The 14127-nt window shown below is 41.5% G+C and overlaps 1 protein-coding gene across 1 annotated transcript in view; it reads left to right on the plus strand.

Moving 5' to 3' along the window:
* The first annotated feature begins 4695 nt into the window (after window positions 1–4695).
* LOC140465864 (BMP and activin membrane-bound inhibitor homolog) overlaps window positions 4696–14127 on the plus strand; it is a 69478-nt gene continuing 60046 nt past the window's right edge. Inside the window, exon 1 of the mRNA XM_072561732.1 lies at window positions 4696–5175. Within this exon, the coding sequence (XP_072417833.1) occupies window positions 5100–5175 (76 nt within the window). The 5' untranslated portion in view covers window positions 4696–5099. The remainder of the gene's footprint in view (window positions 5176–14127) is intronic.

Consider the following 14127-nt stretch of genomic DNA (forward strand, 5'->3'; position numbering starts at 1 on the left):
CAGCAGGTCTGGCATCACCTGTGGAGAGAAATCAGAGTCAACGTTTTCCAGTCCACTGACCCTTTTTTCAGAGCTGATAGTAAGTAGGAAAAAGGTGGTATTTATGCAGAAGATGGGGGGAAGGGGGCAGGGGAAGTGATGGGTGGAGTTAGGGCCCAAAGAGAGAGAAAACACAGTTGGACAGACAAAGGAGTGGAGAAAGTGAGGACTGCAGATGCTGGAGAGTCAGAGTCGAAAAGTGTGGCGCTGGAAAAGCACAGCAGGTCTGAGGAGCAGGACAGTCGATGTTTCAGACAAAGGAGTGAGTAAAGAGTGGGGGAAATGAGTAGCTGCTAATAGGGAGTATTTGTAGTTGACAATGGTATTTGGTAGCAGCCCACATAATGGTGTGTGAGGGTTGGGTTAAAGACGAGTCTCAAGTCCTAACATTGTTAAACTCGATATTAAGTCCAGAAGGCTGCAGAGTTTTGGATTAGATTACTTACAGTGTGGAAAGGCCCTTCAGCCCAACAAGTCCACACCAACCCTCCAAAGAGCAACCCACCCAGACCCATTCCCCTACATTTACCCCTTCACCTAATACTACGGGCAATTTAGCATGGCCTAACCTGCACGTTTCTTTTGGACTGTGGGAGGAAACCCGCGCAGACACAGGGAGAATGTGCAAACTCCTGAGGCAGGAATTGAACCCAGGTCTCTGGGGCTAGCCACTGTGCCACCCATAAGGTTCCCAAGTGGAAAATGAGGTGTTGTTTTTCCAGTTTGCACTGAGCTTCACTGGACCACAGCACCAAGTCTGAGCCAGAGATGTTGGCCAAGGAACAGGCTGGTCTGTTGAAGTGACAGGCAACTGGAAGCTCAGAGTCTGTCTTGCAGACAGAATGTAGGTGTTCTGGACAGCAGTCACCCAGTCTATGCTTCAGTTCCCCACTGTAGAGCAGACCACATTGTGAGCAGTGAATAGAGTGAACTAGATTGGGTGAACTACAGGAAAAGAAAAGGGGTGTTTGGGCTTTTGGATACTGAGGAGGGAGGAAGTAAACAGACAGGTGATCAGTAAATTCTTAATTTCAGATATTTTTAAATAGAACTCAAACCTGCTGAGATTCAGACCAAATCCCCCAAGCATTAGCTGGATTAATATTCTAGCAATAATACCACTTGGCCACTGCCTTCCAGACTTTGCTTTATTTATCTGAGGTAGCAAAATAAAATGGATAGATGATGTCCAAAACTTGTCAGCACAAATTCTGTGACGCTGTGCTATTCTTGTGCTAACAGTCACAATATGTTCAAAAGATGGAAAGATTGACTAAAATAGAAACATCATCATCAAAAGATGAGCTGGTGCGATCAGAGATCTAAAATAGTGTTTTTCTTTTCTGTTTACAAATCTGTGGAAAACAGGCTGTTTGAGCTTTGAGAATGAGATGGTGCTTTGGACTGAGAAGAGAGGAGGGATGCTTCTTAGTTTTCTCCAAGTCCACCAGTTTCCTCCCACAGCCCAAAAACGTACTTAGGTGGATTGGCTGTACGAAATTGCCCATAGTGTCCAGGGATGTGTGGATTAGTCATGAGAAATACAGGATTAAGGGGAATAAGGTTAAGATGGGATGCTCTTCTCAGCGTCAGTGTGGACTCGATGGGCCAAATGGCCTGGTTCCACACTGTAAACATTCTATTGTTGTGGAATCTGATTAATATCTGGAAGTCAAACATCACCTATATATCTGACAAAACAGCCTGGATTTGGGGGAGGTGATGGCTCAGTGGGTTTTTTTTCTCTTACTGCGGTAGTGATTATTTTTTTCCCCAGCACCCATGTTGTGTGTGTGCAGATGTGAGACACAAGGTGTACGAATCTTTATTCAATTTCCACCACCAGGAAGAAAGGAAAACACCCGCGTGGCCAGTGATAAGCAGTGCCCTTCACAAAAGGCAACACTGTGTGATCAGTGAAGGGGAGGGCAGGGACTAAATTAAAATAGAGTTGGAAGGGGAAATAATGCACTCCACTTCCTGCGGTGTCCACCGCTCCCTGAACAACTCCAGGTGTTGGTGGAGACCGCGTGCTCCTTTTCCAAGGACACCTGGGCTGGCCTGGTGGTATTATTACTGGACTGTTAATCCAGCAACCCAGGTAATGCTCTGGGGACCTGGGTTCAAATCCCACCAGGGCAGATGGTGGAATTTGAAATTAAGAAAAAAAAATCCTGAAATTAACAGTCCAATGCTGCTTGTTGGAAAAACCCATCTGGTTCACATTATAATATTCTTCAGGGAAGGAAACTGCCATTCTTACCTGGTCTGGCCTACATGTGACTCCACACCTACAGCAATGTGGTTGACTCTTAACTGCCCTCTGGGCAATCAGGGATGGGCAATAAATGCTGGCCTGGCCAATGACACCCTCATCACGTGAATGAGTTTAAATATTCTCAAGGAATCAGCCAGTTCAGATATCGCATCATTGACTTAGCCTTTCCATGAACTTCCAATAGCCGAGCTTCCTAATAGTGAAAACCCTATATGAAGTTGGTTTGCTAGAATTTCCCTTAAGCATTGCCAGTTATGGAAACCCAACTTACTAAAATGCAGATAGGTGATTAGCCATGATAAAATGGCAGAGCACACTTGATGGGCTGAATGGCCTAATTCTGTTCCTGTATCTTATGGTGACCATTCCAGCCAAAAGTAGTTTGTATAATGTTGCTTTTTGATAAAAGTGACCAAGCAGCTCTTTAAAGTGCATATATTAGATTAGATTACCTACAGTGTGGAAACAGGCCCTCTAGCCCAACCAACCTAGCCCTACATTTACCCATGACTAATGTACCTAATACGATGGTCAATTTAGCATGGCCAATTCATCTGGCCTGCACATCTTTGGATTGTGGGAGGAAACCCATGCAGACATGGGGACAATGTGCAAATGCCACATAGACAGTCATCTAAAGTGGGACTCAAACCCAGGTCCCTAGCACTGTGAGGCAGCAGTGCTAACCACTGAGCCACCATGCTGCCCCTAAGCAATATCATCTCTGAAAATAAAAGTTCTCTGTGTATACAATCAAAGGTTGTTTCTATGTTTGTTAAAATAATTATTTCACAAACACTTAGAATGCTGGAGAAATTCAGTCAGTCTGGCAGCATCTGTAGAGAGAAAAACAGCGTAGTTTCAAGTCTAGTATGATTCATAAGAACTAGGAGCAGGCGTAGGCCATCTGGCCCATTGAGCCCGCTCCGCCATTCAATAAGATCATGATTAGGTTAGATGCTCTACAGTGTGGAAACAGGCACTTCGGCCCAACAAGTCCACACCGACCCTCCGAAGAGCAGCACACCCAGACCCATTCCCCTACATTCACCCCTGACTAATGCACCTAACACGATCGGCAATTTAGCATGGTCAATTCACCTAACCTGCACATCTTCGGACTGTGGGAGGAAACTGGAGCACCCAGAGGAAACCCAGACAGGCACGGGGAGAATGTGCAAACTCCACACAGACAGTTGCCCGAGGCGGGTATTGAACCTGGGTCCCTTGCGCTGTGAGGTAGCAGTGCTAACCACTGAGCATCTTTTTGTGGACTCAACTCCACTTACCCACTCTCTCACCATAACCATTCATTCCTTTACTGTTCAAAAATCTACCTTTACCTTAAAAACATTCAACCAGGTAGCCTCAACTGCTTCACTGGGCCAGGAATCCCACAGACTCACAATTCCTCTTCAAAGTTTTACATTTCTTCAGAGAATCAGTTGAAACATAGAAGATAGGAGCAGGGAGAGGCCATTCAAACTTCGAGCCTGCTCCACCATTCACCACGATCATGTCTGATCGTCCAACCCAATAGCCTAATCCTGCTTTCTCCCTATAACCTTTGGTCCCATTCGCCCCAATTGCTACATCTAGCTGCCTCTTGAATGCATTCAATGTTTTGGCATCAACTACTTCCTGTGGTAATGAATTCCACAGGCGGCTCACCACTCTTTGAGTGAAGAAATGTCTCCTCTTCTCCATCCTAAATGGCCCATCCTGAATCCTCAGACTGTGACCCCTGGTTCTGGATGCACTCACCATCTGAGTGGTAGGGTGGCTCAGTGGTTAGCACTGCTGCCTTACAGTACTAGGCTCTCAGGTTCAATTCCAGCCTCATGTGTTAGTTTCCTCCCACAGTCACAAAGATGTGCAGGTCAGGTGAATTGGCCAGGCTAAATTGCCCATAGTGTTAGGTGCATTTGTCAGAGGGAACTGGGTCTGGGTGGGTTACTTCTTTGTGGACTGAAGGGCCTGTTTCCACACTAGATAATCTAATCTAAAACACCCTGGTAGAATTTTATAAGCAACTATGAGATCCCCCCCTCATCCATCTGAACTTTGGCCAGAACAATCTTAACCTGGTCAATCTGTCCTCGTAAGTAATTAATGAAATAATAAAATTTATAAAAGTTAAATTTCAGCTTCATAGTTAGATGAATATATAAACACATTAAATAAAGGGAAAATGGGGGGTGGGAAGGATTTTTTTCAGTTCAGTAATGTAACTTTTTAATTCCCTGTCACCACCTTAAATTCGTTGCCTTTTGGGAGGACCCCGGGAGATCCTGAAAGATGTGATAAGGTTCTTGAGGGATTCCACTTTGGTTTGTCGTGTCTGGGTTGGGGGACAGCTCAGTCAAGTTATTAGCAGGACCGACCTCTGAAGGGAGGGGGCAGCACCGAGCTCAGTGTGAAAGCAGGAAGTTTAGCAGTGATCCCACTCGCTGCTGTTACTGCTCCTGTATATTTACAAGGACTTGGGAAAGATGGGCTATTTGTAGGTGAATTTCTCTCGGCATCATCCCGTGGATCTGCCGTGCTTTCGACTTGAATGTGACTGGCGTGGAAATTAGCCAGACTTTCAGCTGAAGCAGCAAAGAGATAATTGAGAAAGAGAGAGAGAGAGAGAAAGTTCAGTGACTAGGAGGAGGGAAAGAAAAAGTGGAAGATAAAAGTGGAGCTGGTGTTTACATGGGTCTCCTGCTGGGGACTAAAGCACTGTTCCGACTGGATAGAAGTGCACTGAAGTGGGGGCAAAGTGACTTAAACAGAATCAATGGATTGCCATCCAAACTTGGTGGCGGTGTGGCTGAAACTGGAATTGTGTGTCATCACCATCCTGTTCACAAAAGGCAAGTTTATATTTTACTGACAAATCAGATCTTTCGCATTGAGCAAGTTTGAGAACAGACTGGAGGAAACAAACGTTTTCGTTTAAGAAAAGTTATTAAAATGTATATTAGAAACTTATGTCTCATAGCAGTTCAATTTCTGCTGGCTTTTCGTTTTGCCTTGTATCGAAGTTTCTTTTCCGAAATGGGCAATGCACATAATAGAGCAAGGGAGCTGTCTTAACGGAGATCCCAGCGTTTCTCTAATGTTAAGTGTAACCTGACAGCAGAGGCGCTTCGCCGCTGGCCATAAGCAAGTCTTGCGGTGTTTCTCCAATGTCAATGATTAGTGAGCTAGGGATGGAATGAGTTGTGACAGGGGCTGGCTGTGGAAACTCATTATTGAATGTTAAGCGAGGTTCATGGAGTGTGGAGCCAAAAAGAAAACATGATTAGATTATTGACCAAGAAGGGCTTGAACGGCACTAATTGCATGAGAATATTTGTCAAAGGTTCGTGGAGTAAATTAGAACAAAGATCCTTTTCAAAATACAGGCAACAATATTCCCCCCCCCCCAACTTTTTCTTCATTTGATTTTCTTATACATTTTGTTACCTTTTCCCTCGCCAACAATGAAACTGAAATTACAAATTTTGTTCATTTTATTAATTTCAACCGATTCTCTGAGGAAATCCAAAAAAAAGTCCAAATTTGTTACAGATGAAAGCCTCACTAATTCAGGCTGTTTCCAATGGACCGAGTTAAGCCAGTCAGGCTGGCAATGATCTGATGAAAGGGGTTGTTTTAGGGTCAGGCTTTGTTATAAACATTGATTCAAGTTTACAAAGCTTGTGGACAAAAGTGGGTCAAAGACACGAACCATTAACGTTTCCTATTTCAGCTACTTACACACTGAGCCTTCCTTATAATCACTAATAACAGCCCAGAAACTGCATGCTGCGATATATGCGCACTAATGTTTAACATATTTATGTGAAATTACTTATTAGCTTAATGGAAACATGTTTTTTAAACAACCCTGTTGAAATAGAAATGTAATTTTCTAGGAACATGTTAAGCTTTTGAGATTAGTAGCACACAGACTTGAACCATAAGCAGTTATGTTCATTAAGTTCCATTGTATCTGTCACTCCTCATTCTAATCCTTTATTGACCAAGCTTTTAGATCCCATCCTTATCCCATGTCTCCTTCTTTGACTTGACAGCTTTTGTTTTCTGATTATGCTCTGTGAAATGATATTTACAATTTTTCTATCTTATGCAGACGTAAAAAGGCACAAATGTAAATGCATGTGGTTGCTACTGTTTTTTACACCATTGTATGCTAAAAGCATTTGTTACATGTATAGAATAATATACTTGAATGTGTATCAAATCATGGCACAACCACTGGTGTGGAGAGGGGTGGGGGTGCAAGATGATGTGCACCCACTTTAATTAGACTGTTCACATGTCCCACCCTTTCTCCCACTCTAAATGCTATAAATGCCCAGTGACTTCCCCAATTTGTCCAACGTGGTTGCGTCTCGAAGTGAACCAATTTGGAAAGGTGTGCAGCATTGCACAGTATTTCTAAAAAGCTGTACATTTAGGTGGTGATGTGCAATTTTCCTTGAGTTAGCTTTAAACAGACTAACAATAAAGTTCAAGTTTCACCATTTTCAGGTTTGTGTAGTCCTTAATCTTTTGCAGGTTCAGGTACCTCATCTACTTGCACTTTCTTAAGTGCACCCATTGTAAATTAAATGTCTGATGATTTGATAAATAAAGACGATATATAATCGGGAAGTTTCCATAAATGCAATTTCCAACTTCTAATAAACTCAAGAGACTGTGGAAAATTGATTGGAATGCTTATTTTAAGAACACTTTATTCAATGTTGATGAAAATATTGAAGTTTGTTTTCCAAAAGAGCATGTGTCCTCTTGAAAAATTTGGAAATAACAAAACTTCAATACCAAGAGACAACTCACTGACATGCGTTTAATTTTTGACTCCCAACTAGAGAGCTGTTAATCTTGACTCTCAAAGTTGAGGGGCTTTACTAACCAAACATTTATATTCCAACAGTTTGGAAATAACAAAAATAGGTTTTCCTAACACTGATTGTCTTTGTCTTTGTCCAGTTTCTGAAATACATGCAATTTCTGGCTGCATTGGGCAACATACAAGTCTAAAGCCCACATTATAGGATCAAAACTGTGAAAGAGGCATTTATTTTATGCAGCAATGTGAAGTTGTAAATATGTTTTCATTGAAACAGTGGAGTCGCACAACAGGGCAGCATATTTTATTTCCAATGCTCTTGTGTGAATTGTGGGACCAGGATATAATGAAATGTCCAACAGAAAAAAGTGGCTTCTTGCCATTATTTCTAATCTTGTCTCAGATGGAGCACAGACTTTACCTCCACCCAAGAATTTTAACAATGTATTCTGTTAAATAACCCTAACAATTACATTGTTCAAAACTCCTTTGAATCAATTTGACCTGCATTGCGCTGTATGACTTTTGTTCCTTTTTCTGTTCAGCATTTAAAAGGTACTAATATATTGCTTTAACCACCAGTCAGTTTCTAGTCTCTGCTGGGAAAACAATCCTCCTACTCACTATTCTCAATTGAGGTTGATTTAATGTAATACTCCTGCCCTTCAGCTGTATCTTCACAGTCCAAGTTAAATAATCTGCTCGCATTTACATTATTCAAAAGCTGCTGTGTATTTCTCTTTCCTGCATCTGCAATTGGCCACACATTGGCTTTTCCATTCCCACCATGGTGTGAGATATGGAAGCCACGGAATGGAGATGGGAGCTTTTAGCATGCTGTTGCTCGTTGTAGCTACTCCTGTCAGGGAGATCTGTTAACAGATAGTTTTCTGTCTTGTATTGCCATCATGTATCCATTGTAGCTCTGTGACATTTGTCATCCAATATATTCAAGTAGACTGTTCTGTCTACGAGAAGGAAAACTAATCAAATTTGTGATTAACGCATACTGGCCACTATAGCTCCAAATGGAGTTTCACTTTTAAGAATTGGCTTGATTTATTATTGTCACTCATACCAAGATACAGTGAAAAGCGTTGCTTTGCACGCTATCCAGACAATCGTATCTTACATAATTCACCAGTGTAATAGAACAGAATGCAAAATATAGTGTTATAGCGACAAGGAAGGTGCAGATAAAGATCCACTTTTACATCCAGTGCATTCATTTCTGTTGCTGGTTTGTACTCCATTTAAACCTCTGGAAGAGACCTCTGTAGTTTTGCTCAAGTGGCTAACTACTGACATTTTCTTTTCTAGATATATTCTTTTTACAGTTCTTTCTGCTGTTGTTACTTGTCTTGTTTTATGATCTGTACAGGTCGTTCTGCTATAACTTGCATTCTATTAACGTCAATTCGCTATAACACGATTGATGAATTGGTGACACTTTCTTTCGTGTGAATATTTAAAGTGTGTATTGGTTATAACATGATTCTGACCCCATTACTTTTAATGGTGTTTCTATTACACGATTTTCTTAAAACACGGGATTGCATGAGAACAGAATTACCATGTTATAGCAGAATTGACTGCACAAGGAATTTTCAACATAGGTTTTAACATCACATTTCAAAGGCCATTCAGGTAGCAAGGGTTTAGCTTGGTGTCACACAGATGCATGTTAGTAGAGAAGTTCAGAGCCATATTGACACAAAGCTAGGAGTAGCTTGTGCTTATATTTGGGTGTGGAGTGTATTAAAGTGAAAGCCAGGTTGGTATGGTGCAGTAGGTTACAGTGTTGGTGCGTGCAAAGAAAGTGAGAAAATGAAGTGCTTAATGGAGATGACTAGATTGAGATAGAAACAACCTTCATGGTGGTGAAAGTTGTCGATACAGCAATAGCAGAATTAAAATACTTGTGTGCTAAAAGCTCATACATGGAAGGGTTTAGAGGAAAAAGATTTCAGTTCAATTTAAAAATAAGGGGCCTCCTGTTTAAAACAGAGATGAGGAAAAAGATATTCTATCAGAGGGTTATGTATCCGTGGAACTTTACTTCCCCTGTGAGCTGTGGAAACCAGAGGCATGGATTATTATTAAGGCAGAGCTGGTAGATTCTTGACCAACAAGAGAGTTAGAGGGTATCAGGCAGAGACAGAAAGGTGGGGTTGAAGCCTCCAGCACATTGGCTGTGATCTAGTTGAGTGATACAGGTGGCTTGAGGGACTGAATGTTCTATTCCTGCTCTGAGTTTGTACAGTCGAGTGAAATTAAATTAATGAGTAATAGATTATGTCCATGTGGGTTGACTGTGGGTTAAAGGATAAAACTAGAAATAAGATACGTGGACATTCACTGTGTGCCTTTGTCAGGTCAGTTGCTGAAAAGTAGGCTAGTTTGTACCCATGACATGACTGGCACTCCCAGTGACCTCCTGATTTTAGCATCTGTTTGACTGGAGTCCTGAAAGAAAGACCCAGCATTCCTCCTTGGAGAAGGAAAACAAAAATGGCTGTTCAATGTTGGCACCTTGTACACATTCCCCCACGGGTTGGAGAATGGTATTACCAGAGACCCGAAAACTAATCACTTGTCAGGGCCCAGAAAGGGTGGCCAGGATTTTCAGCTGTTTTCCTTGCCAGCTCAAGACCGTCTGCCCATTCAGTTTAATTGGTTGACAAAAAAATTATTACAACATGACCAGGCCAGGATGAAGTGAGATCAAAAGCACAAGAAACAAAAACCTTCAAATTTGAGTACTTAATGGGAACTGGAGTAATGTACTTTCTTGTTCCAGTCAAGTGGCTGTCATTGCTCACTTGGAAGAGTTTGTTATCTTTATTTTGTCCAATTACCTCACTCCTGAGCAACGTTACTGTGATGTGCAGCCACCATTGACAAATTGAAGGAAAAGTATCCAAAAAAATATAGGAAAATATTAACCAAAAGGAACACAGTTTTCATCCAGTTGTTGTGGTGCAATCACTCTTTAGAAACTGGTTTAGGAAAAAACAGATCATTTTGTTCATCAATTCTGTTCCATTTAAAGTCTCCTGACATGGAATTAATTGACTCTTCCCTCTCCTTTCCATTGCCATGACGACAGGATCACCTAGCATCAAAAACATGAAGGGACCTAAATAACATAACAGTCCAAAGCGACCATAATTCCAAAAAATGCATTTGGAACAGGGAAAGCTGAAGATCAAAGTAAACTCAAGCACAAGACTCATAGAATAAATCAGATGGACTTTAGGTACAGCCACCCAAATGCACCTCATCTATCAGAACTTGCCCAATTTCTCTCCATGCCAGTTTTCAGCAGTAAATGTGGGTTTGGGTAGAGGCAAGGTCATGGAATCATGGTAGGCTGCAGTGGCCCAGTGCATGTGGAGTCTGAAGAAGGCTTCTTGCTCCTTCCAATTCTGTAAGCACAATGAATTTGAGGTATTTTCTTCTGGTACCCCATTTAGGGACCATGGGTTTAGCAATTCCAAGCCTAACACTGTCAATAGAAACTTGTTCATCATTAGATCTGACTGGGGCAAACCAATTTCCTATCCTTGGTCTGAAGTACTTTCAGGCAGTCAACAAAATTTTCAAATAAAGAAAGCCCCAGGCTAATTTACTTATGAATACAGGATGCAGGTCTTCTTCCTGCCAAATTGATTATCCCACTTTGGACCTACAATGATATTAAATTTAGATCCCTAATTTCCATCTATTATTATGCTTTAAACAAGTATAGTAATGCAATTAAGATGTACCTGACCTGCAAAACCGCAAACTCACTTCTCAAGTGTTATCCTTCAAAATAAATGCCAGTTTTCATAAAACCAGCTGCCTGCTTTGGGAGTCTTTGGTAAAACAGGTTTTCTAATCTTAATTGTCTCCAAAAATGCTCTGAATGATATTCCATTGCTCTCGAGTACTGCAATCATTATACAAATTAAATGGTTTGCTTACTTCAGCCGTATTGATTATTTTAAAGCATCTAATTTATGAATTCTTGTCCCCATCAAAATGAAAGATTTTAGTGGCTGGGGAATGGAAGGCATTTTTGATGTTTGTGTTGGTTAGTATTTTGCAAACCAGGCACAGTGTGGGTCAGCTGGAAAATACTTGCCCCTGTGCCCTACAGCAGCTTTCCTTTGAGGTCACATCATCAATCCAACTGTTCCCTGCACCACCCCCCCCCCCCCCCCAACCCACTGCAGGTTGTGCAGAATGTTCAACATGAGTAAACATATTTAGCTGGCAAGTACTGGCATAACTGATTAATTTTGCGGCAAAGATATTGGCATTTGTTCTTTGAATCTTTACCAGGAGCAGATTGCATGAAATGTACAGTTCTATAGGCCTGGCACCTGCTGTTAACTCCTCATATACAGGTTTTGGAAGCTGCTGGTTATCAAAGGGACTTCACTGATCCTAACCCAAATCAGAGTGGTGAAATAGTATTTGATTTGTCTGGACTGTGTTCTTTGGAACACAGGCAATGACTGACCAAGCGATGTCTGGAGTCCATTTCAACTTGCTCTTGGCAAACGTATAATTCCCAAATTGCCAAGTTCCTAGAGCAGGAAATTTGGAATGCTCCCTTGTTCAAATGCCAGGAGAATCTGCTAAGATTGCATATGTGGACCCCACTAGGAACTGGAGTGAAACGGATGACTGAAACTCGTTTTCATCAGGACCCTTGTGGTTGGCTGGGAGCAGACACTATTTATTCATTTGGGGAAAAATTAAAATCTGATCCCGAGGCAGTGATCCAATTGCACAGCACCACCCAATTCCCTTTCAAAACATACTTGGAAAGATGTTATCTATTCTAAAGGATTCTGCAAACTAACAGGAATTTTTAGTACTAACTCTATATCATTGCACTTTAGGTGATGGTACATAGAGAGCATGAATTTCAAAATGATATTCTTGAAGGTTTGTACCAAATGATTATTCTTGTTATTATGAGTTGCTCAGTGAACAGTGTCTAGTTCAGGCAGTGGATTTGCAGGGCTTCATGAGTATAAAAAACCCTCAAATTGCATGGGGTAAATATTTCCATTATTATCATTGCCTGTTATCTGTCTAATAAACAAAAGGTTAGAGGTGCATCATTCTGTTTGTTTTACTGTTGCAGTGATGGCAGTAGTCTCCAGGTTTGAACAAGGTCAGAACAATGGGTTCAAACACCCATAAATGATTCCAAAATGGTATAGCCAACTGGGTCACGCAGATAATTAGTCAATTATTAAATCCACTTATGGGTCCCATGCATCTCCTGGCACTTTCCTGCATGCCCTACTTTGTGTGAGAGCATTTGTTGACTACCTGCTTGTTAAAATGCCAACATTTCCACTGACTTATGTGACAAGTTGCTTCCTGACATCATTCTGATGCTGAAGCTCCATGTTTAAGGTTCTGCTCTTTTGTTCTGGACTCCCACACCACAGGAAATAGTTTCGCTCTGTCTTCTGTTGTACACTATTTAACTATCTTAAAAAAAATCTAGCTCACTGCTTAATCTTCTTTACTCAAGGGAATATAAAGCTAATTCGCAAAACCCTGCTCAGGATTTAACCCTTTTAGCTCGAAGATCATTTTAGTGAATCTGCACTGCACCCCCACAGATGTCAATATGCTCCCATAAGGCATGAGAACTGACTATAGCATCCCACTGCTGCCCTGACTGGGACCTTGGCCAGGGCTGGTTGGTGTCAAAACAAGAACTTTCTAGGTCTGTATGATTCATACCATTTACGGACTAAGGCAACAAAGAACCGTGTTCGGGTCTCTGGACAGTAATTCATTATTAAGACAGCAGACCATGGATGGATTTAGTGCCAGCTGAGGTAGACAGCTGAAGTCAGGGCGGGATGCTTTTGGAATTTCGGAGGATTCTGCCGCTGTCACTTCCACTTTCTGAGATAGGCACGGAGCACGAAGCAGGATATAAAATTCCCAGGGCTGCCTTCCAATATCAAAGTGGTTTTCCTCTGCGATACACTTAAGAGAAATTACTCTGCAGGAACATCACTTCGCAGGAAGTTGGATAGCTTTTACAATGACTGCTCCTCCACATCTTGTAGTGCCTTTGATTACACTCCTTAATGAAGAGAAGCTGTGCAAGAAGTGCACTGATGATTAGAATGAAGTCATGCTGTGGGATATTGGTTACAGATGCATTAATTCATTCGTATAAAATTCCCCTATTTTAGCAAAGGCATTTTAAACTAGTTAGCACATCTATTAAGGAGCAGAGAGCATACTTTTGTAGCAACTGTTTAACCTATTGTGTACGAGCAGTGCTATGGGTTTACCTATATCCATATAGGCTGCAGAAGATTGCTCACCTTGACTTTCTCAAGGCATTCTGGAATAGGAAGTGACTGCTGGCCTTGACGGTGATGCTAACATTGCATGAATGAATATAAAACAAATGATGTCCTGTGACTTCATTCAGTCTGTGTAAGTGAGGTGAAAGTCAACAATAAGCTGCAAAAAAAGCGAAACACGTTTAGAAATGGGAGACCTAAACTGGAGGAGGTATTTGGATTTGTGTTAAAATGTCATCTTTCAAGGATTCCAATGACTATTGGTTATCTTGATTTCTAACAAGGAGTGGAAGAAATTGCTAATGTTAGGAGAGAGGGAGAGGACATTTTGGGGGATAAAAGAAATGCTGTTTATAGTCAGCCTTTTATCGCTCCATATTCATTCAATTTTCCCAGTGAAGTGCTGATTAGCAACCCGAATTTTTAGTTTCCAGATCCCAGAATCTTCCTTCACCCTTCAGTACTTTCCTTGCATCTGGTTATAACAGAAAAATAGGAGGGAAATGAGAAGTATTTCAAACCAGCAAGATCACTCCTTCATGTAAGTGCCAGCTGACAAAGGCCATTTCCAACAAGAGAGAACATTAACAATCACCTTTTGACATTCGGTGGCATTCCTATCCCTC

Source organism: Chiloscyllium punctatum, chromosome 42 (genome assembly GCF_047496795.1).
Source record: "Chiloscyllium punctatum isolate Juve2018m chromosome 42, sChiPun1.3, whole genome shotgun sequence".
NCBI lineage: Eukaryota > Metazoa > Chordata > Chondrichthyes > Orectolobiformes > Hemiscylliidae > Chiloscyllium > Chiloscyllium punctatum.